Below are 21,067 nucleotides of genomic sequence, written 5' to 3' on the forward strand. Positions count from 1 at the left end.
GGTCACTGGGGGGGGGGGGGGGGGGGGGGGTCACAGTGGAAAGGGGAAGAAAGGCAGTGATGCAGTTGATCTGGATCTGAATCCGTCGTAGACGTAGAGTAGTGCTGGTCAAGGAGTGATGACCAGCACAGCTTTGGTTAGAAATCTGTGAAGTCACATGGTTAGAAATAAAAAGGGTCTTCTCTAAAGTTTAGTTCCTGAGTAGGAAACGGATCGCCGTGGCGGAGATGTGACCTTGCACTAAAAGTTTTCGGCATTCATGAAGACAAACTGCAGATTTAACATTCAACATAAACGACGGCAGCTGTTTCTGTCTGCTTTGGAGAGATCACAGCGTCGTATCCTCAACGGCTAAACTTTTCCTCTTCACAAGCAAACTCTTCATCACCTCTCCTCCAAGTTTGCCTGCGTTCAGAAGCCACGAGAAAGTTGCCATTCACGCTTCTCCCTCTTTTGTGTTTCTTGTTCATCAACGCCATCACTGTCAGCGAGACGACAGACTGCTAGAGAGACACGGCGGGAAAAGTAGGTCATGACGAACCGTCAGAGGTGCTGACAGCTCTGTGAAATGAGCAGCTACTTTGACATGAATACTAATCACTGTTGTTACCATCAGAGAAGCCTCGGCTGGAAGCGCGTAACGTGACTTTCCCACTCGACTGCTGGAAACGCCGACGGCTAGGTTATGCATGGTGGAATGTATCTCTCTGAACACCGCTCCTAATGACTCATCTAATATCACCGTGTAGCAGGGTTATTGGGTTTTTTGAATATTCTGTCAAAGAATAACACAATTTATTTGGCTTACCCCCGTTCCCTGGCTGACATTTGAAACCGTTTCTTGCTTTTATTTGACAAATCCAGGTCTGGTCAGCAGAAAAGGTCAGGGCTGAGATCCTCTTATTTATCGGTTATTGTATTTGCCTACTTCCTCCAGACCGGCAATTCATATTCATTAGATGAACCTTAAAGGTCAGCCTTTAAACCTGAAGCAACAAGCTGATGTCTTAAGTGTTTCCTCAGCTTACCACTCACCGCACTTCAAAAAGGAATGTAGCGCTGGCTCAATGGTACATTAGTAAGAAACAACTATTGATCAGCAAATGATGAGCACTGCTTTCCACATTATGCAAACATCAAACCACCTATATATAGTAGAGGGTTGCCCTGAACCAGCATGACTTGAACGCAGCCTCCTGACGTGCCGTTGCACAAAAAAAAAAAGTTCAACCAAAAAAGTTTTTTTTGGTTAAAACATCTGGCGACATGGTCCATGGATGATTCGGAAAACAGCATGTTTTTTTTTTGCTATTTATGTGTAGTGCACTTGATTTTAAGAGGCTATTGAACAGCAGTTTGATACTCATAATCATTTTACTTTTTCTCTGCTTATTCTGGTCCCAAACCGCTCTCTAATCCGACCATAGCTCACAACAGCGGTTTTAAAGTCCACATGCACTTATCATAAACACTCAATTTTGGTTCATAGCATTGACACTATATTTAGATTCCGGGGACATGTTTTCATTTTGACTTCTTCAAAAAACGTGAGTGAGACACACCCTGATGGCAACGATGAAGTACGTCTGTTTGTATTAACCATAGGACGTTCAGAACGTGGTGGAAACCCATAATTTGATCCCTGCATGGTGGTTTTTCATGTTGCAGCGGCATGTAATGAAAAGGACCTTTCACAAATGGTTTCAAGAGTCTGGCCAGTTTCTAAGAGTCACTGTAAAAGCATTTGATAGTTTGGCACAACATTTTTAGGTCTCTTTCTTTTATTACAAATAAGCAGAATGAGTTACACAAAATCCCATCAAAAATGCACACAAAATGTAATCATATTTTATAATTTCCATAGCCACATGTTGTACACTACATACCGGTTGTCTGCTAGGGACTTTTTAAAATGAAAGCAAGAAAAATAATCTCACTATGTTTACCTAAAGAAACAAATATTTTGTAGTTGACATTTATGAAGTCATATGGAGGTGCTGGAACACTTTACCAAACATAGACACATGCGTATTATTTACTTGCCCCTCTTCAGAGAGATAAAGCTTCCACGAGGCTGTAAATCAGTAATATCACATTATTGTGATAGCACAGAGCGAGAGCATACAGGCTGGCAATCTCTCAGGTTCATGCGCTCCTGCTGGCAAAATGTACCTGATGAGAAAAACTGGAAAACATCACATTATATTTCTGACCACATATGTCTGTTTTTTCATTATTTCCAGGTCCAGAGGGTCTCGGGTTCAGCATCACATCCAGAGACGTACCCATTGGTGGCAGTGCTCCCATTTATGTGAAAAACATCCTTCCTCGAGGGGCCGCCATCCAAGATGGCCGATTGAAAGCGGAGACCGGCTGCTGGAGGTGGGCGGCACTTTCTAGCTTTCTAGCCTCCAGCCATCTTATAGTGTTCGCATACAATCCAACAGTGTGCGCGCTGTGAGATTGTACGCTACTTCAGACACTAATTGCTCATTCGCTGATATGGTTTTGTTCTGAAATTAAATCTTACAGAGCTTTTGTTGAAATGAGTCTAACACACTGTGTTCCCTACGGCTATAACACTTCAGCTCCAGCTTTGAATTGCTGAGGAGATGTAGTTGGAAAAATATTTTGATTATACTTCAATCAGACTGACGTGAAAATCAGCTAGTGCTCACTTTAGGGGGAAATAACCCATGTTTAAAACCAGCTCCAACAGGCTCAGTGGGTAATCTGCATAAAGGTTATGTGGAGGCCGTAGACTCCTCCCCCCCCTCCCGTTAGAGTCAGAGAGCTCTTTGATTTTAGCTTTGCCGCTGAGTGTGTGTGTGTGTGTGTGTGTGTGTGTGTGTGTGTGTGTGTATGTTTATTTTGGCTTGTATGTAGGTGCTTACCGGAGTATTTCTGATCTGTGTGTGTGTGTGTGTGTGTGTGTATGTGCAGGTCAGTGGAGTGGACCTGAATGGTAAGAGCCAGGAGGAGGTGGTGGCCCTGCTCCGAGCCACGCCCATGGGTGGGACTGTGAACCTGTTGGTGATCCGCCCCGAGGACTCGCTGCTGCCCCCGAGAAGTGGTCAGTAGACAGCCAGCACCTCACTCTTCCACTATTTTCACTACAGCAGTCCCACTCTGAAAAGACAATGACAGTTAGTCATTAGCAGTTGATTGCAACAAGTAGGAATCCAACACTTCCACTAACCTATTATATTTGATTATTATTTCAAAATGAATCGATAAATGAATGGTATACAGACTGAGATGGTAATTGTTTTTGGTGTATATTACAATCATTATTATTTACAGGGAATTAACCACACCCCCATAGTCAATTTGGTCCAGCATATCCCAGCTGAGCTCAAAGAACTCACTCTAGGAATATGATAAAGATCAATGCATGTCATAGTCAGAGCAGCTGGGATATGGATTTGTCATGGCGGCTGCACAGATGTGCCTTTAACTGCTCCTTCCACCCATCACCTTCTCTGTTTGTCTATCCTTCCATTATGCTGTGTCTACTGTGTATTTTAATCAACGTTGTTTGTTAAAAGAGGTTGACAGCTGCTCCACTCTGAAGGATGTATGCCTACAAAAGACTTAAAATCAATGGGATTATGAATGGCAAGTGATTATTTCAAATCGTGGCTTTGAAGTCCAAATGCACCTAAATATACACCAGCCCCCCCCCCCCCCCATGCAAGTAACGTGCATGAGCAGCCACAAAGAGCTTTGGACATACTCACACACATATGAACAGGGACACCAACATGCACACACACACACACACTGCTCGTACACACACAAACACACTCAGACACACGCAGGGTGACTTTGGCTGTCGTGCAACAGATGGTGAGGCTACTGCCCTCGTCCAGCCCGCGCTGACAGCAGGCCCTGGCGTCACTGCACCTTGGCAGTCCAGGGGCCCCCGGTGCCAACCTCAGTCCTACCCGCTATACTCAGCCCGGCACCCGGGCTGTTAACCCCGCCAGAGGAGCTGCTCTACCAGCAGAGTGACGGCCCTCTGAGACACATTTTGCTCTGCTAATGTGCCGTTCCTCCAGTTAGAAATGCACCACCCCCAGACTGAGCTCTCATCGGTCCAGCTTCTTTCATTTTAACAAGTGGCAAATGGGCTCATATTTCACTAGTACTTGTATTGAATAAAGGGAAGCTTGCATTGTAAAATGAAAAAAAAAAAGAAGAATGAATGAAAATGAAAAGTGTAAAGGCAACTTAATGACAGTATACATGATTTTATTGGCTGCTGCTGCCATCAAACCTCTGACCTTCTGGTTACTCAACAGTCTTTAACTACATCCAGCGCTTCAATTCTAGCTGGGGGGATGCACCAGGCTGCAGACAAGAGGAGGGCTAAAAAAATGCACGGCTGCCCCTGGGCTGTCGACTCATCAGAGGCGTGGTGTGTGTGAGGGTTTGATGGCTACGCTCTCTTAGCTCCTCAGGCATGACGCGATTAGAAAAAAAAGCCCATCATGGAAACACTGTCTAACAATCTCTCTCTGTTTTTATCTGCGTTCTCTCTTTTATGTCTACTGTACATGCTTTGAGAGACTGCTACTTAATATTTCATCACTTTCCACGGCAGATTAGCATTTTGCTACTCTGTCCCTTACTGTTCCTTTTTTTTTTTTTTTGTCGACCTCTCGCACACTTTCACATTTCCCAGCAGTGCTTTCACAAATCTCAATAATCCCTACAAGTATGTTCATAAAAATCAGATAAGGAGGCCAAGGCTCTGCCGGTGACAGTTATTGCAAATAAAGCATGGAGGAAAAGCATGCTTGGTAATTGCCTCCTCTGTCACACACTCTGGATTGGTGTGTGTGTGCATATATACTACACATTGTAGTGGCAGGACACACATAAGCACACATGTATAGACGATCGCTTACGTGCTGTCATTTATGTAATTCCCTCAATGACAACGCGATGATGTTTTATATTGTAGCGTGAGTGACATGCCAGAGAACTGCAGGCGTCTGTCAACATACAGTCCTCCACACACACACACACACACACACACACGGTAGCAGGAGATCCAGTCGTATAGATGAAAATAGAAAGGAGACATTTTTTTTGTCTAGTTGACATTTGCCTGCTGATGTTTAATGTCAGCGCCGAAAAAAATCCCTCCACGTCTCCTTTTGTTTAGATGTTTTATTGAATGCAAAGCTCGTCTCACGCGCCCCCAGAGGAATTAATTTACCCTCCCAGCATGTTTGCGCTGCGTCTTTAATTACCACCGGTCGGGGTGTATTTTGACATGCTTTCAGTAGCAGTAGCAGCAGCTCTCGATAGCTTTCAATAAATATGTACTCACTGCAGAGAGAAAAGGTTAAATGGCAATAGAGCAGAAGGGGGGGGGGGGGGGTCTACGTGTCTGTCTTTGTCTGTCTGGCTACCTCTCCCTTTCCTCTCCGAGGATATCAGTAGACATTTTTCAGACAGATTCAGTGTGTTGTATCAGAAAAGTAGAGCAGCTTTAACCTTTTACCAAACACCGGACTCATCACTAATAGGCCTGCCCTTTCATAACTCTTTCCTCTCTCTTAAACATTTACCATCCATGATAATACAGTCATTTATTATATTCCTCATTGAAGGATTTCTTTTTTTTTGTCTCTCTGGTTCTGTCGTGTTCTACAAGTTTGGTTCTACGGGACAAACCCTTTTGACCTTCAGGTTATAAGACAGAGGAGAGGAGAGACGAGCGGACAGAGTTCTCTCTAAAAGCTCAGCTCAAGCCTTGAAGACACAGTAGGAGGCGCTGATCAATGGCTGTGTGAACAAAATCACTTTGTGCTGTGTTATTCCTTCATTTGACAGCTGTGGGAGTTCCACTCAGTGATCTTTAGGCAGGAGCTTTGGAGCAGACTAAAGGGAGAAAGTCAAAGGGATTGCTGCCCCCTACGGGTTTGGAGGTTAATTCATCACTTGTATCATAAGAGGGGGCTGTTCTGAGGAGGGAGAAAGACGTAGCGTGGTGAAAACTCAGAATGAGTGACTCAGTGCTTTGTGATCTTTAGAGAACTTCATGAATGATCTCTCAGTGCTTGTGTCTTCACACCTTTGTAATCGTATTAGAGGTGAAAGGAACTGGAGAAAGAGTTCATCCGACACAAAGGGATCAGGGAATGGGGTAAGACAGACAAAGGTCATTTAAATCCCTTCACATTATCCTTGACCTCAGATGCAATCACCTGCTAGGTAACACTGACCACAGCAAGGCTTGACAGTAAAGATTTACAGAACCAACCCAGACACACAACACACAAATTCCCCCATGGAGGCAAGAAGGGCACATTTAAGCACATTTAAACACGTACACCACACACTTCCCACGCATAGCCGCTGGATGTTATTTATTGTTGCCATTTATCTCCCAACGTGCAGCACTGTTTGTGCTCACAGCTGCTTTGAGCGACGCCGAGCCCCTCGGTCCACGTCGGCCAGCTTTGCGGAGTGGAGATTGTTTTTGTTTTTTTTCCCAGCTTCCCTTTTTTTCTCCTGTAATAACCAAGACGAATGTCACGCCTCACTGCGCAACGAGCAACGGCAACATTCAGGAAACGAGGAACAATTCCTGCCTCCTCTCAGAGACGTCCATCCACACCCTGCCGCCAGTGATGGAGCTCCACATCAATTCACCTGTTGTGGTGCCGTGTAGAGCAGACACGGCCAAGCAAAGGCAGAGGAACCTAATCTGTGACCAGCAGTTTATTACATAAACAATGACTAAATATATTGCAGGCCTGCCAGTGGCAAATCATTTTAACTCGTTCTAAACCCCCAATACAGTGTAAGTGAATTAGCCTGTTGGGATGCTGTGTCAGCATGACTCTCAACTCATCCTTTACACACACACACACACACACACACACACACACAACACGTATGCATGCACTCAGTCATATTTTAAACGACGCCACAAATGCTAACCCACTCCGTGTAATAACCTGACACACAATATGGGCTTGATGAGTCACATATGCTCAAGAGCCATAATAGCGTTGTCCATGCATGCCCTTACATCATCCCGTGAACCGTAGATGAGCAGTATTCTTTTTTTTATTTCCAATGGGCCCGTGGACCGTGGAGAACAAATGGGCTTGCGAAGCTGCTGTTGTAACACTGAGGACCACATAAGAGCAATTAAACAGTACATTAAAATCCCCTCTTTACGATCATATCGCACTTGTCACTGATCCATTAGTAGCTATATCTGCCAAGCAATGAGAATCTTAATTGCACAATTAATTTCGGCCCCTGATTGATGTGACCGCCAGATTTATGGCCCGTGCGGATGCCCGGGTACGCGGCAGACAAATGCGTGACAGTGTTGCTGACAATTATAGCAGACTAATGGCCTGTTTCATAAGTGACAACCCTGGTGGCCTGGTTTAAAATCGTCCCTGCCATGTTTTTACCAGCGGACTGTAATCGAGGTATTCAGTAGCACTCCATCTGTAGTTCCATTGATTTAGCTGGAATCCTATTTATACGAGTCTCTCATCATTATATACAGTAGGAATACAAGCACTGGTTCCCTGACATGGCTCAGACGTCCAAACAAGCTCACCATTGTTTTTCTCTTCCAAGTCAAGGCAATCATCGTCAGTGTTGCGTTGCTTCGCGCATTTATTCACAGCAGATGATATCTCCCTTCCTCTTTCCTAAGCATTCCTCTAACAGTGTTACACAGCTGGCTTTTGTTGTGGCGCCCGCAGTACAGAGAGGTTTCCACTCCTCTATTAAAGTTGGAAGACAAAAGCAGACTTATGAAGCTGTATTGATTTCCTCACCGCCGAGATCCATTTACCGAGTCGGTAGAGGGGGAAATGAATTGATACAAGGCAAACAGAAGACGATCCCCTGGTTTTGGAAGCAACTAAATGATACACAGATCTGTTGAGTTAGAGCCAAGTTCACCCCTCCTCATCCCTTCATTTACTCCTCAACATAATATTTGTCTTTGACATTCCTCCAGTCTAGGATAGTTAAGTTAAATGGCGTGTGGGTAGAATATGGAAAAAACTGCATCTAAGCTGAGAACAAAGGATCGATATTTGATGCTATCAACAATTTGTGGCAGTGGATTTTTTTTCGTCTAAATTGAACACTTTATTGCCAAGTAGGTTTGCACATACACAGAATTTGTCATGGTGATTTGTTGCACATAATACAGAGTTGATCATGGATCCATTTGTTTTGTATACAAAAATACAGAAATAACTTAAAAAGTAGATAGAAATAATGGATTCAAAACATTCAGATTGACCTTTTAACCTTTCCGTCTGTATCTTGATGGCTTACATCTCCTTTCACTCCTTCCACTTACAAACACAAAGCACAATCCTTTGAATGCTTTAGGAGCGCAGCATCCACCTGATGATAAAGCTTTTGGGTTGTTCCACTGAAGTGGCGATAAAGCAGTGCTATCTTGATGCGGCATCTATACGGCCATGCCAGAAATTGACATCTTTGGTGTTAATATAATTGGATGGCTGTTAGCGTAATGCTCTTTCACAATAAGCATGATGTAATTTGTTGCAACTTTTGGCAATAAAGAGCTGAAGAGGGACTTCTCCTTCTTTTTAAGAGTTTATTTATATAACAGCAGGTTGCTCAGCCAGATATTTCAGCTCAGTAAAACTTGGCAAACAGCTCGAGGAGATGAGTCATTTCTTACTGGTAGAGCTGATAATTTAAGGTGCTGTCACCCTTTTGCAGATATTCGCACATCTTCGATAATGAATTCCCAGTCTTACTCGATATGGTATAATTTAAAAAAAAGACTGATTGAATAGAAGCGAGTGCAATCAGCAAATTGCTTTACTGTTACAAATGACTGGACATAGCTTACCCCTCCTTTGTAAATCTTTGCTAAAAATACATTTGGAACTCAGGTGAAGTCAAATTACAGAAATTGCTCTCAAGGCCTGTGGAAGCAGCAGTGTACGGCTGCGGTTTTGTAACCTGCAATCAGCGAGAGCCTCTATGAATTTACAGCGCTCTTCAGAACAGTTGGCAGCAGCGGATGCATCTTAGAGGTCACTTTCTCATCCACTTCATGGCTTAAAATGTCTCTGAAACGACAGGGCTCGTTGATCCGGCAAGGTAAGGGCCCCAATGTGTCACCATGGCACCAAAAAGCTCTTCCGCATCTCCAAAAAGCTTCCTCTTGGACACTTTCTCCAAACCGTCTACACTCCCAGACGTTTAGCAGAGGCACTTTACTCCTCCTTTCTCCCCTCTCTGTTCTTCCCTTGACTATTGTTCATCACTGACACCTTCTATTTCAAGAACGCTGATGAGTCCTTCCTACATTATTAATCTGGCTCCTATAGGTTCTCTGATCGGCAGTGCAGAGTTCAGAAACACGCTCGGCCGTAATTAAAGTTAATGCCGCCGAGCGTGGTCGAAGACAATGCCAGCCCGGTTAACGATTTCCGAGCGTGTCTCGTCGGCGCCACCTGTTTTCGTTTAGCACTTTTCAGCAGCTGTTCCCATAATTACGCTTTGCTGTCAGCGCAGAGAACGGGAGGGGCGCACCGCAGCATTGTGCTACGCCGATAAACAAGGTAGTTAAAGGCCACTTATGGCGACACAGTCACTCTCCCGAAGGGGATTCGGCGTCTGTTTCCAGAACACATAATGGCTCGAAGTGTGCCTGTGCAGTTGGACATAGCAAGGCGCTTTTTATCCACCATTAGCTTGAAATGAGAGGCATCTGCTCCTTGATGTGCGTCTATACTGTGGTTCCGCTGCAACGCCTTTGCAAACATCCCCAGTTGCCAAGTACACATAGAAATCCACTTTTTTCTTTTTCACGCTCTCTTCGATTAGATGTAATCGCTCTTCTAAACGACGCACAGAAACATCCAGTGTCAAGCCAACGGCGTGTACGAGTCGTGTTTTTGTTTGCTCATGGCGGGACCCACTCATGCCTTCACTGGTAGTCGGTAGCCATGCTGCGTTTGCAGTGATGTACATAGATCTGGCCTCAGATGCCCTCGTAGAAACAGACTTTGTTCTGCTAATGAGCCAAATGAGCCTTCTCATTAGAAAATCCCCTAAGGGTAACAGTCCCGGTTTGTCAGCGCTGAGTCAAAATGTACTTGATTGCCCAGCGAAGAACATGTAATGTTGGTTCACAACACTTAAGACTTGCCACTGCCAGCGGTGCACTTGATGCCCTTTAGTGCTGTGTAAAAGCATCCCCTCTCAGCCCCTCATTGTACCCGAATTAAATTTGTTTTTAGGCTTACAGGTATTTAATATTCGTCCCTCTTTGTCGGAAAATGTTGCGAGGAGAAACACCGCCAAAAGGAATTTGTGTTACAATACTTATCACGCATGCACCACTTTTGCAATTACACCCATGGCTGATTTCTTTTAGCCCTTTTAAATTCATTTCCAATGACCTTTATGTCGCCAAATTGGGCCAAGTGTGGAGAGAAGTTTCCAGCGGTGTTAATTGTTTTAGGCAGTGATGTGCGGAGAACTCAGAGTTATGTGTGAATAGATGTAATTGTGATTCATCTGCACTCCCTGTTTCCCTCTCCCTTTGCGTCTCACTCGCGCTTTTCCCGCTGCTCTGTGTCTCTGTCACACGCGTGCACACATCCAGCACACCTCTCCTATTAGCGCGTGACAAGTTAAGCGAGGTAGAAACAAAACCCCCAAAAAGGCCCATTAAGCAGGCGGGGCTCTTTAGCTGGACTGATGAGCAACGCTTTCCTCCGTTCACCTGCTCTTCTCCCCCCCCCCCCCCCCCCCCCCCCCCCCCCCCTACACCAGGACAATAGACTGTAATGAATGGATGCATCCCCGTGGCAGTGTTAATTAATAAAGGACTTAATCGTGTAATGGACTGTCACTGCATGGCTGTGTCAGGGAGAGAGCAAAAAAGAAAAGGACATGGGCTTCTTTTGTGATGAGCTGGCCAAGTGGACGGTGACCTGAGCTACTCGGATACTCTTAGTAATGATATTACAACCACTCTGCTTAAAAATGGTTTCGCGTTAACCTTAACGATTGGTACCTGAGCGCAGCGTCATCGACACACACTTTCTAGACATCTTCCTTTCAAACAGGGAACGGCACTCGATGATATAATGTGGACCATTGACAACAAGTTCAAGGCTGTAGAGACACTTGAAAAAAAAAAAAAACAGGATGGTTCATGTGCGATGGGCAGCTTTGTTGCAGTAAGAACACGTAGAAACACAGTTTCACAGCGCATACATTTAGACGAGCGTCGCACATGTTGGCCTATACACACGCGTGTGAACATGAAGATGCAAACATGTCGGGCAGAGTCACGGTTTTCTCAGAGATTTGATTTTACCTACATTGTGTAGTCATTTCAGGCAAACAACCAATGTGTGTCTAACATTAACTGTAAACCCAGAAATAATAGTTCTCATTGCAAGTCAACAATATTTCAGTCAAGCAGCTGTTTTTACTTTGATTTCACGCCATAATATGATCAGTTAATGTTTAAAGCATAACGCACCAGTTGGCACATTTGTGTCCTCACTTGTTGGCCAGTACGTTGATTATATAGTTAGCGAATTTGATTGATGAAAGTTTGAGAAAAATATGATACAATCTGAATCTGATTTAGAATATAATTGAATGAAATCTGACTGAACACAGAGTATTGCCCCATTCGCCTGATGGCTTCTTCCGATGCTTCTTCCATGCTTTAGCGCTTCTTACAGATCAGAAGAAGCACACATGACATGACAAAGAGCAGATACATGCTCAACTGGATTCAAGCTCCACGTCATACAAACTTTTATATTTGAGAAACACCTCTGGATCTTAAACTGTACTCCCTTTGTGCTGAACTTGTTTTCCAGCCACCATTCCCTGCAGCGTGGATGAATCCTCTTGATAATACACTGACCACATGCAGATGATATGAGGTCATATTGACATTTACTTAGCAAGGAAGGTGTGCCTGTATAGCGTTAAGGCAACTCTTCCCTACTTAACATCAGATATAGATGTATAGCAACAAGGATAGAAGAAGTCAACTCCTTTGCTTCAGACTATATCACATCCTATTTGTTTCAGTTTTACTGTCAGAGGGGAAACATCTTTTTGTGATTCTGTAGTTTGAGCTGGAAATCTCACGGGAGACAATATAATCTCAAAAGTTTGTTGTTAAATGTGCAGGGCCAAGTGTCTCCCCAGTCAGGTGCAGTTTGTTCCTGGCTCTAGCAGCGAGTAAAGGGGTGGAGGTGTTGGAGACATTCAGCCATCATTAGTGAGTGCAGCTTTCTCTGGAGACAATTTTGTCCTCGCTGTTTAGGAGGCAATTTTGCCAATTTTTTACACTCCATGTTAGCAGAAAGGTTTCCTGACAGAGACCATAAGTGGGAGAATAATTAGATTTGAGACAAACATGTTGAGCCCAAAATGTTGCACTTAATAATTCAGAATGATGGCTGATAACTCAGACATTTTACAACTTTTTCCTGGTGCTTTTTTTTAAATTTTTTTTTATTAAAGCATGCAATCGTTTCAGCGTTTTTACATCAGCTCATCTTTCCGTCAGTCACTTTTGTTCTCTCCGTCCCAGGTGCATAAACGGGGCTGAGCGTGGAACAATGAGGTGACTTTTCTTTCTTCCTGTTCAGAGGCAGTTGAAAACCGGCCCTGCCTGAGCCGGTGGATCGGTGCAGCGAGGCCTGTCAAGCAGCCTGACAAACTCATTCTTGGCTAGCGGCGCTTGTTCCTGTCTGATGAAAATGTTACACTGCTCTCTCATTCTCTGCCTCGGCCCGCTATTCCCGGAACGCCGCTCTGAGTGGGTGGTTATTCTGTCATCATTTTGGAGGAGATGGCGCGCACACACACACACACACACACACACACACACACACAGAGGCTCAGACTGTGTCCGTCCAAAGCACTTTTTTTTAATCCAATGTATTACTATGTTCAACTGCTGGGCTAAAAGCCTCTTCAGGGACATAACTCACAGCCATTATTTATTAACTGTATTTTGATAAAAACATGTTCATTAAAGATAAAGACTGACCCTGCCGATGACGCACAAGGCCGTTCATCCACGAGCGCTCTTTTCAGAATGGAAATTGTACGTTTGCTGCGTTGCTATGGGCCTGCTTTGGAAACCAACTGATCACGTCCCACCAATTGAGTTAAGGTTGCTTCAATATAACCGCTGTTTTTACGAGCTGGAAGTTAAACATTGTTGTTGCGTTGTATTTCTACCTGCACTGGATGTGTTTTTGCCTCTCACTCCCCTATCCGCTTCATTCAGCCGTCTGAGGGGAAGCTACGGGTCACTTCCCGACAAGAGCCGCTGATTTCTGTAATACAACGGGAAGTGTTGAAATGCAGCGCGATAAAAAACGGATTCCAGCGGTGTGAGTTTAACGTGGGTCCAGTCAAGGGACAAAGCCCAGTCGGCGTGTTGCACGGACAGGTGTGCTGCCATTTTGAAAACAGGAGAAGAAAAGCAGAGAGAAAAGAAAAGGGGGCAGATAGGAGGAACGTCTGGAGAATAGGGGCTCAGTCAGAGGGTGTTGAAAAGAGCCTCCACCTGAACGCACCGCTGCATCCTAATAACTCCTCGGCCTCCGAAAAAAAGAACGCCTTATGCTCTGCCTCACCCTTCTTTCCTCTGCTTCACTCTTTATCCGAGCAGCTGTGAAGGGCACACACCTGGCTGCCATCCATCTGGCTGTGTGTGTGTGTGTGTGTGTGTATGCGTCCGTATTGATGTGAGTCTATTTAAAGAGGTCCTGCGCTGGCTTTCTGGGGTTGATTGCTCTCACCGCCAGTATTGTTCGTGGGGATTTGGCTGCCATGGCAATGACTACGCACGTACAGTGCAGTCTGGCCAATCACATTACGACAGCGCTGCTCTCCAGCTTCCTGCGGAGCAGGCTCGTGACCGGACAGTCCTCAGCTCTTATCTGCCGGACATGACCGCGTGCGGGGAACACTCTCATTGCCTCAACAACGACTGCTGAGGTGCCCTTGAGCAAGGCAACGGACTCCTAAGAACTGGAGCGGTTGTGCACCTCAGCGGCCAATAGCAGAGGCCTGTATGTCTGAATGAAAGACTTGTTACATCCTCTTTGAAATAAAGATTTTCTTCTGTCAAACTGTGAAGGGAACTGTGGACTGAGATCAAAGCGCTTGGTTTCAGCACATTCCCTCTGCTACAGTATGTCGGCCATAGCTCAACAATCTGAACGGAAATGATTCTAAAACATTCTTAACTCTTAGTCAACATAAGAGAGAAAGTGCCAGTTCTTTGATGCCTCTTGTGTTTTAGCTTTCTCCCACACCTTTTCTCCCTTTCTCTTTGGCTGCAAGTGGGAAGTAAAATGTATAAATGCTATTCCTTTTTGATATTCTTTTACAGATGCTCTTTGTTACACACCAGTGGAAATTGTCAGAAAAGAGACGGGAGCCGTTGTTTGTCGGACTATTATCCAGCTGATTTGATCGTGCTGGGTGTCAGTGTGTTAGGCACTCAGCAGTACTCTCTCACACCTCTCTGGCAGCTGGCATGAACCATTTCTTTGTGTTTGTACCGTGCATGAAGGTCTGCAGTAACAGCCTTGCAACTGAACGCTGCTATGGTAATTTCCAGCAAAAAGGCCCGTGGATCGCACGGGGAAGGAGGGTCGGGCTCTTAACGTGTCACAAATTATGCTTCAAAGGGGTGTTGTTCAAAGGGAAGCCACTGTTGTTTGAGCGCCAAATTGCTACCTGGCGCTTTCAAAGTTCTCCGCCGTGCCCACTGTTCCTTGCGCCGAGCTCATGGCGGTGGAAAGGAATTTGCGGCGCTCGGCTAGACGGTGCGGCCAATTGACGATGACAGCCCCGAGACACGTGACACGCTTGCCATCCATTCGCTTTCTTCTCCTGCACCCCTCATCTTTCCCCTCCTTATCTTGTCTCCCATTTTCTTGTCATTCACCATGCCCGGTCTTTCAATTTTTGCTCTGTGCTAGTTTCTGTTGTCTTTTTTTTTTTTTTTGTATTCTCTTTGTTTTTCTGTCTTTTCACCAAAGTTGAAGTTAGATACGTCACAGGGAGATTTGAATGCAACAATGACTAGTTGGGCCTCAACAACAGTTTGCCAACTTCGGTTGGTATGTTGAGTCATCGGGCTGAAAGACGTTTCTTTTGCACTTTCAGAAAAAGTTTATTAGCATCGTCAGTGCCACGGCCATGATAAATCTGCACTTTCTCTCTCCTTCTCTCTCCCTGATACCCACAGCATTCAGAGGAAGATGACATTGTCCTCACCCCAGACGGTACACAAGAGTTCATGACCTTTGAGATCCCTCTGAGTGACTCAGGCTCGGCAGGCCTGGGGGTCAGCGTCAAGGGCAACAGGTCCAAGGAGAACCACGCCGACTTGGGCATCTTTGTGAAATCCATCATTAATGGAGGCGCTGCTAGCAAGGCAAGTAACTACTCCCACCCACTTACACTCTGAGCATGACCTTGCTTTATTTCGTTCAATGTTTTATTGTAACTCAAGGACCTACAAGTAAGAAGATGAGGTGGACTACATTTAAAGTCATGGGGGATTTTGGAGTGATCACTTGTTGTTACTGCTGCTGAAGTGGCATGACTACCATGCTGTGAAGGATTTCCTTGAGGCAACAATGTGAAATATTTTATTATATCCTTGAGCTGTTACATTCATAAATACCAGTGGTTTGTTACATCATTAACTTTGATTATTCAAACGTTTTAGTGAATATAAATACGGAGACAAGATTGTGATCTTGCCGTGGGATTTATAAGGATTTTCTTGGAGAAAGGGTGCATGTGATCACTGGAATCGTGTCTCAGGAGCAAGTTGTTCCTGTTCAAACCTAACACTAGCAGTATTCAGGAGGATTTGAGGAGAATTTCTTCTACGAGCGAGATCGTAACTTTTTCTCCGGTGGCGTTTGTCTGCAGGATGGCCGCCTACGGGTCAACGACCAGCTCATCGCGGTCAACGGGGAGTCGCTGCACGGGATGACCAACCAGGACGCCATGGAGACGCTGCGCACGTCCATGTCCGTAGAGGGCAACAAGCGGGGGATGATTCAGCTCATCGTGGCCCGGCACGTGTCCAAAAACAATGAGGTAGCCTAACAGTCGGGGAATTGTCACACTGATGTGCTAGAGACCTAATTTGGCATCACAAGGAGACCCGTCTGTCTTTCAATATTCCTTGAACCAGATATTGTCATTAGTATGAGCTACCATATCTCCAAGATGGCCCTTGCGATTCACCTCCCTCCTGTGTACACACATTCAGTATGAGGCGCATGATGTAAACACACACATGCATGCTCTAATCCTGTGGACAAGTGGAGGACATGTTGAATGCAGAAGAGGGATGGCTACATTTCAACTGCACTGGATGATAAACAAGAGTAGCTTTCCTCTCGGTTGCCTCTGGCCCTAATCTATCCCCCATAGGTTTTTGTTGCTTCCAGATAGCTAGAGGAGGACCTTTATGAAGCGACCACACCACCATGCAAATCCTCAAACAGTCCCATTTCCTGTGTGAGATACGTGATACCGTCTCACATTCCCCCCCCACCCCACATTCTCTGTGTGACTTTCTTTGCCCACCGTGGGCCTTGATATGATATCTAAGAAACACTTCACTGACTTATGATTGACAGGCCTGCGGAATAACACCGTCGGATAGGCAGATAAAGGAATATGTATTGTGGCCAGGTGGATATTTGTCATTAGGCGACAGTCACGAATATTGGGGCGAGGGGATTTCAACTTGTTGAAATGCCCCGTTGTGAAACTGAACTAATCCCTTTCTCTTGTGTTCTGTTTTCTTTCACATGCCGGAGTAAAAAGCAGCATGATTTAGCTCGATGTGATATGCTAAGCACAGTGTGAGTGTATTTCAGGATCGCAAATTCATGTGCGAGTGCAACACACACTCGCCGCACACGTTCACACTCGCCCTGCAGCCAGAGGTTGTAGATCAGGTTTGATTAGTGTTGCCGTGACTCTAATTGGACCCTGTGTCCTGTGGCTGTGTGTCAGTTTGGAGTACCCCGCTGAGCCCCAGTCCCCCCCCCCCCTCTCTGCCCTTCACCCTCCCTGCAAGCCCTCACCCTCCGAGTGCTCCGTCTCTCTCTCTCTCTCTTCTCACCACACGTCACCCCCGACGCCCCGTGCGCTTGTTTTTCTTCTTGTTTTAATGTCAGTCCCCCCTCCCTCAACTTGTGATGCTCCATAGTTTGCCAGGTAGAACATGGGATAAACACAGCCAGGGACTACAGTTGAATTCTCACAGCAAATTGTACATGTCATTTTACGAATATGTCTACTAAATCGTTTTTCTGGCACAAAAACAGGAACAAATTTATTCTGATGAACTCCACAAGTCTCACTTGTATAAAAGAAGTGAGTCATACCGTGCAGTACTAGAGAGAATAGCAAACATTGACCTTCTTCTTCAAAAACATTTTTTTCTTATATTTGTTGAAAATACTCTTGCACAAAATACTTCTGAAAGCAATCAATGAATCAAATGCTCTGACAAAAAGAAGGAGATAAAAATCTGGTACAGCTGTCACAGAATGAAATGACCCACAGCTGCTAGCTTAGCAGCTGTGGGTCCTAACAGTGGCCATGTGCGTTGTTTACCATTCACTATGATTTTGGGGGAGTGACTTTCGAGGCTGTGAGGGACGGGAGCTAGTGCTTTATTAAGCTACTTTCATTGGAAGAGAGTCTGCAACACTGGGCTGTGTTTACCACTGGTTGATTTAAAATCAAACAATGCTGCAGTGTTAACCTTTCAGTGCAGTAAAAGCCTTCCGTGATGATATTATAAACCACCGGGCAATGACTTTGCATCTCACAACCCTTGAGATTAATGAATTGAATTATGCGACATCAGTCCAGCGGTACCTGAAGCACCACCCCTCCACCAATGCAGCCCCATGCACCCCCCCCACCCTGTTTTCAAAACTAGGGGAGAGGACACACGTCCCTCTGGGGAAAGCTCAGCCCCAAGGTTCAGTGAGCTCTATCACTTCGGTCCAGTCACTCTGCTGTCCTCTTTAATCCCTCACCAGCAGGCAGACAGGTAGACGCACTGACACTGAGCAGACAGTTAAGGTCACAGACAAACACATTTTCAGAAACAGCAAAATTATATTTTTGCTATATAGGTGGAATGATGACATTTCTTACATTTTTGATCCATTTAGATAAACACTTTAGAGACACATTTTGACAAGTGTGTATTTAAGTTTTCACTTATACATCAGTTGCTATGAGATGGCCTATTGAGAGAGTGCGTGAAACAAAAAGAGGAGACGTAACAGCGCATTTTAGATTCCATCCATTAAACTCCCATTACAGGCAATAATACAGCGCTGAAGATGCAGCGTTTGCAGGAGGGACATGAAGTCACCAGAGGAAGTTTGAATACACTCAGAGTCGAGAAAAGATAAGATTGTGAATTAAGGATTTAAGGTCAGTTGCGAACCTTTAATAAGAATAGCGGAAGTTAAATGTCGACAGAGGCTCCCGGCAGTTACAACAGCTCCCCCCCTCCTCCTCCTCCTCCCCCGCTCGGCTGTGTTGGCCGGGCAGATATGTGGGGAGCCAACACCAGTTTGCTACTGTCACCCAGCCGACTGGGACTGAGCACTGGAGGCCACCATTGAAATGAATCAGATCCATCACTGTCTGCAGGGGGAGAGGAGGCGAGCAGCACAGTCTAATGCATCGGGAGGAGGGAGTGTGGGCTTCGACGGGCGCTGCGTATCCAGGCCACCCCGCTCCATGAAAATAGCATTGATTCCATCATTGCTTGGCTCTGTGGGCTAAAAGTACGATCAACTTTTCTTCGAAGAGAGCAGTTTAACGTTTCTCAGTAGTTTAAGCTGGCTTGGTCTGGACGGGGCTTTGCAAAACCACAGAGCAGTCACTGAACTGGCATCCTAAAAATGTGTCGGCAGCAAAGCGACGCTGTCACTTATGGATACAGACATGCAACACCTTAATGGCAATATGAAATGCACTATGTGACACTCACTGTGTGACCGCTCAGAGTAGCCTCTCCACAGGCATGCACACACAAATATATACAAGCCCAACAACACACACACACACACACACACACACACACACACACACACTTCTACATATAGCTCAAGGTCTGCCAGAAGCCCATTTGCTTCCAGCTAAGTTGGGGCTAGATTCATCCAGGCATCCTCTCAGTGGCTGGTAGACAAGTGTTTCAATAGGCGTATTCATAGCGCTGATGATTACGCCCATGTCTGAGGTGGAGTACCTGGTCTATTTTTGCTGCCATTAAAGCGGTGGCAATGAGCGGCCTTTGCCTTGGGTTAAAACGAGATTTATTTCCCCCCCCCCGACCTTGGAAGAACAAAAATACTTCAGCATGATTAAGGATCTATTCAAGTATAAAAAAGCAGCGCGCCGCGCTGTACGAGGGCTATTTTTTCCTGTAGCACAAACCCCGGAAAGGTCCCCGTGAGACTGATTGAAAATCTGACATGTGTGGACCCTTATTGCTCCTAACCAAGTCTAAAAATACAAGTCTCAATTACCCGAGGAAGACTCTTAGCCAACCGAGTCGCAGGATAGCAATGAGTCGAAGAAGCAGAAAGTCAAAAGCAACAAGAACAAAGTCAGAAGTGCTGATGAAGCTTCTTAAATGAGTAGCAAAATGTCTTCAGTTGCTTTTGAAAGCAGTCCTAATACTAATGCCTTTTAATGCATGAGACGTACAATCAGAAAGGTAGGCAGAAAAAGCAGTTCATAACATCTCAAATGTGCTTAGCACTCACTCAAACACAGACGCATACACACGCTCCGTACCGGAACAATGACTTTTTCCACAGATTTGAAAAACTACCGTTCTGCCCCAGATAGTCAAACGATATGATTGGTCGCTGGCAATTAGTTTGAAGCATTATAATTGCATGGCTGCTTCAGAGAGGCTGTTTAATTTCTCCTTCTATATCTGAGTTCTATTCATATATCGCCACATGTGTTTAAGCAATTACATTTATGAAAAGTAATTTTAATTCCATTTTTTTTTTTTTTTTTTTGTTTGATTCCACTCGCTGAATGTTCTCCATCTACCACGTTTTTAGTGCAAAGACTGATCCTCGGGTCACAAGCCCAAAGTCCTTTGACTGAATCCAAAGCACATCTGTTCCAGTGGTTTGGTTAGATTTGTTTTCAACGTTGTGCCTTCCATTGTTATTAGTTTCTTAAAGATCTCCATTTATTCAATGATGCTGACATTAATGCTGACATCTCATGATTCTGCACCACCCATCACCTTTCTTTTGTGACGATTTGAAGACATAATCCTGTGTAGGGTTTTGGAAGTATGGTTGTTGTTGTTGTCCACTATAGATATCGTAATGAGACAGCAATGTTGCATTAGATAGAAGAACCTCCAATAGCAAAGTTCCACTGACTTGGCAGTCATTTCCTTGCGAAGTGCGGCACAAATGTAAGAATTTGTAGTATATCGAGCTGCAAAGCAAAAGGGTGATCAGTTCCACTCATGGTTCATTGACATACAGACCTCATTTATTAGCAGTTTATTTCAATGTTTGGTCTCCAAATCAGCTGCCCTCATCTCCACTGTGGCTAAAACGGACAAGTCGACCATTATGTGGGCAGATCAAAGAAGTCGGCTTATCATGAGACATCAGAACTCCTTTCAAAACAGCGAGGATTATTAGAAAACTAAAATAACAGCTTATGTGTGGAGATTTAAAGTTTTGTTATGCCAAGTATAAAAGATAGATAAAGATGGATTTTGTATCTGAGCTTATGTCTGAGACACCCCCCCCCCCCCCCCACCCTCTTATCCTGCTTATGAACTTTCACTCAGTGGTGGATGTTTGTTTCTGTCTGTTGCAACAGCCGTGGCCGTTCATGACGAGGCTCAGATACTTATCACGCAGCAGCATCTAAAAGCAGACAGGCTGATGATAAGCGTGCTCGTGTCTGGGTTTCA

General features: G+C 44.9%; 1 protein-coding gene across 1 annotated transcript in view; it reads left to right on the plus strand.

The window, feature by feature from the left end:
• The window catches only part of pard3aa (par-3 family cell polarity regulator alpha, a), a 312,866-nt gene that overhangs the window by 149,575 nt on the left and 142,224 nt on the right, over positions 1-21,067 (plus strand). The window contains 6 exon segments of the mRNA XM_068710318.1: positions 2,224-2,360; positions 2,363-2,382; positions 2,944-3,070; positions 7,749-7,757; positions 15,303-15,484; positions 15,991-16,161. Of these exon segments, the coding sequence (XP_068566419.1) occupies positions 2,224-2,360; positions 2,363-2,382; positions 2,944-3,070; positions 7,749-7,757; positions 15,303-15,484; positions 15,991-16,161 (646 nt within the window).

This window comes from Cebidichthys violaceus, unplaced genomic scaffold, assembly GCF_023349555.1.
Source record: "Cebidichthys violaceus isolate CVI_PGR_0920_01 unplaced genomic scaffold, fCebVio1.0.p SCAF_15, whole genome shotgun sequence".
In the NCBI taxonomy this organism is placed as follows: domain Eukaryota; kingdom Metazoa; phylum Chordata; class Actinopteri; order Perciformes; family Stichaeidae; genus Cebidichthys; species Cebidichthys violaceus.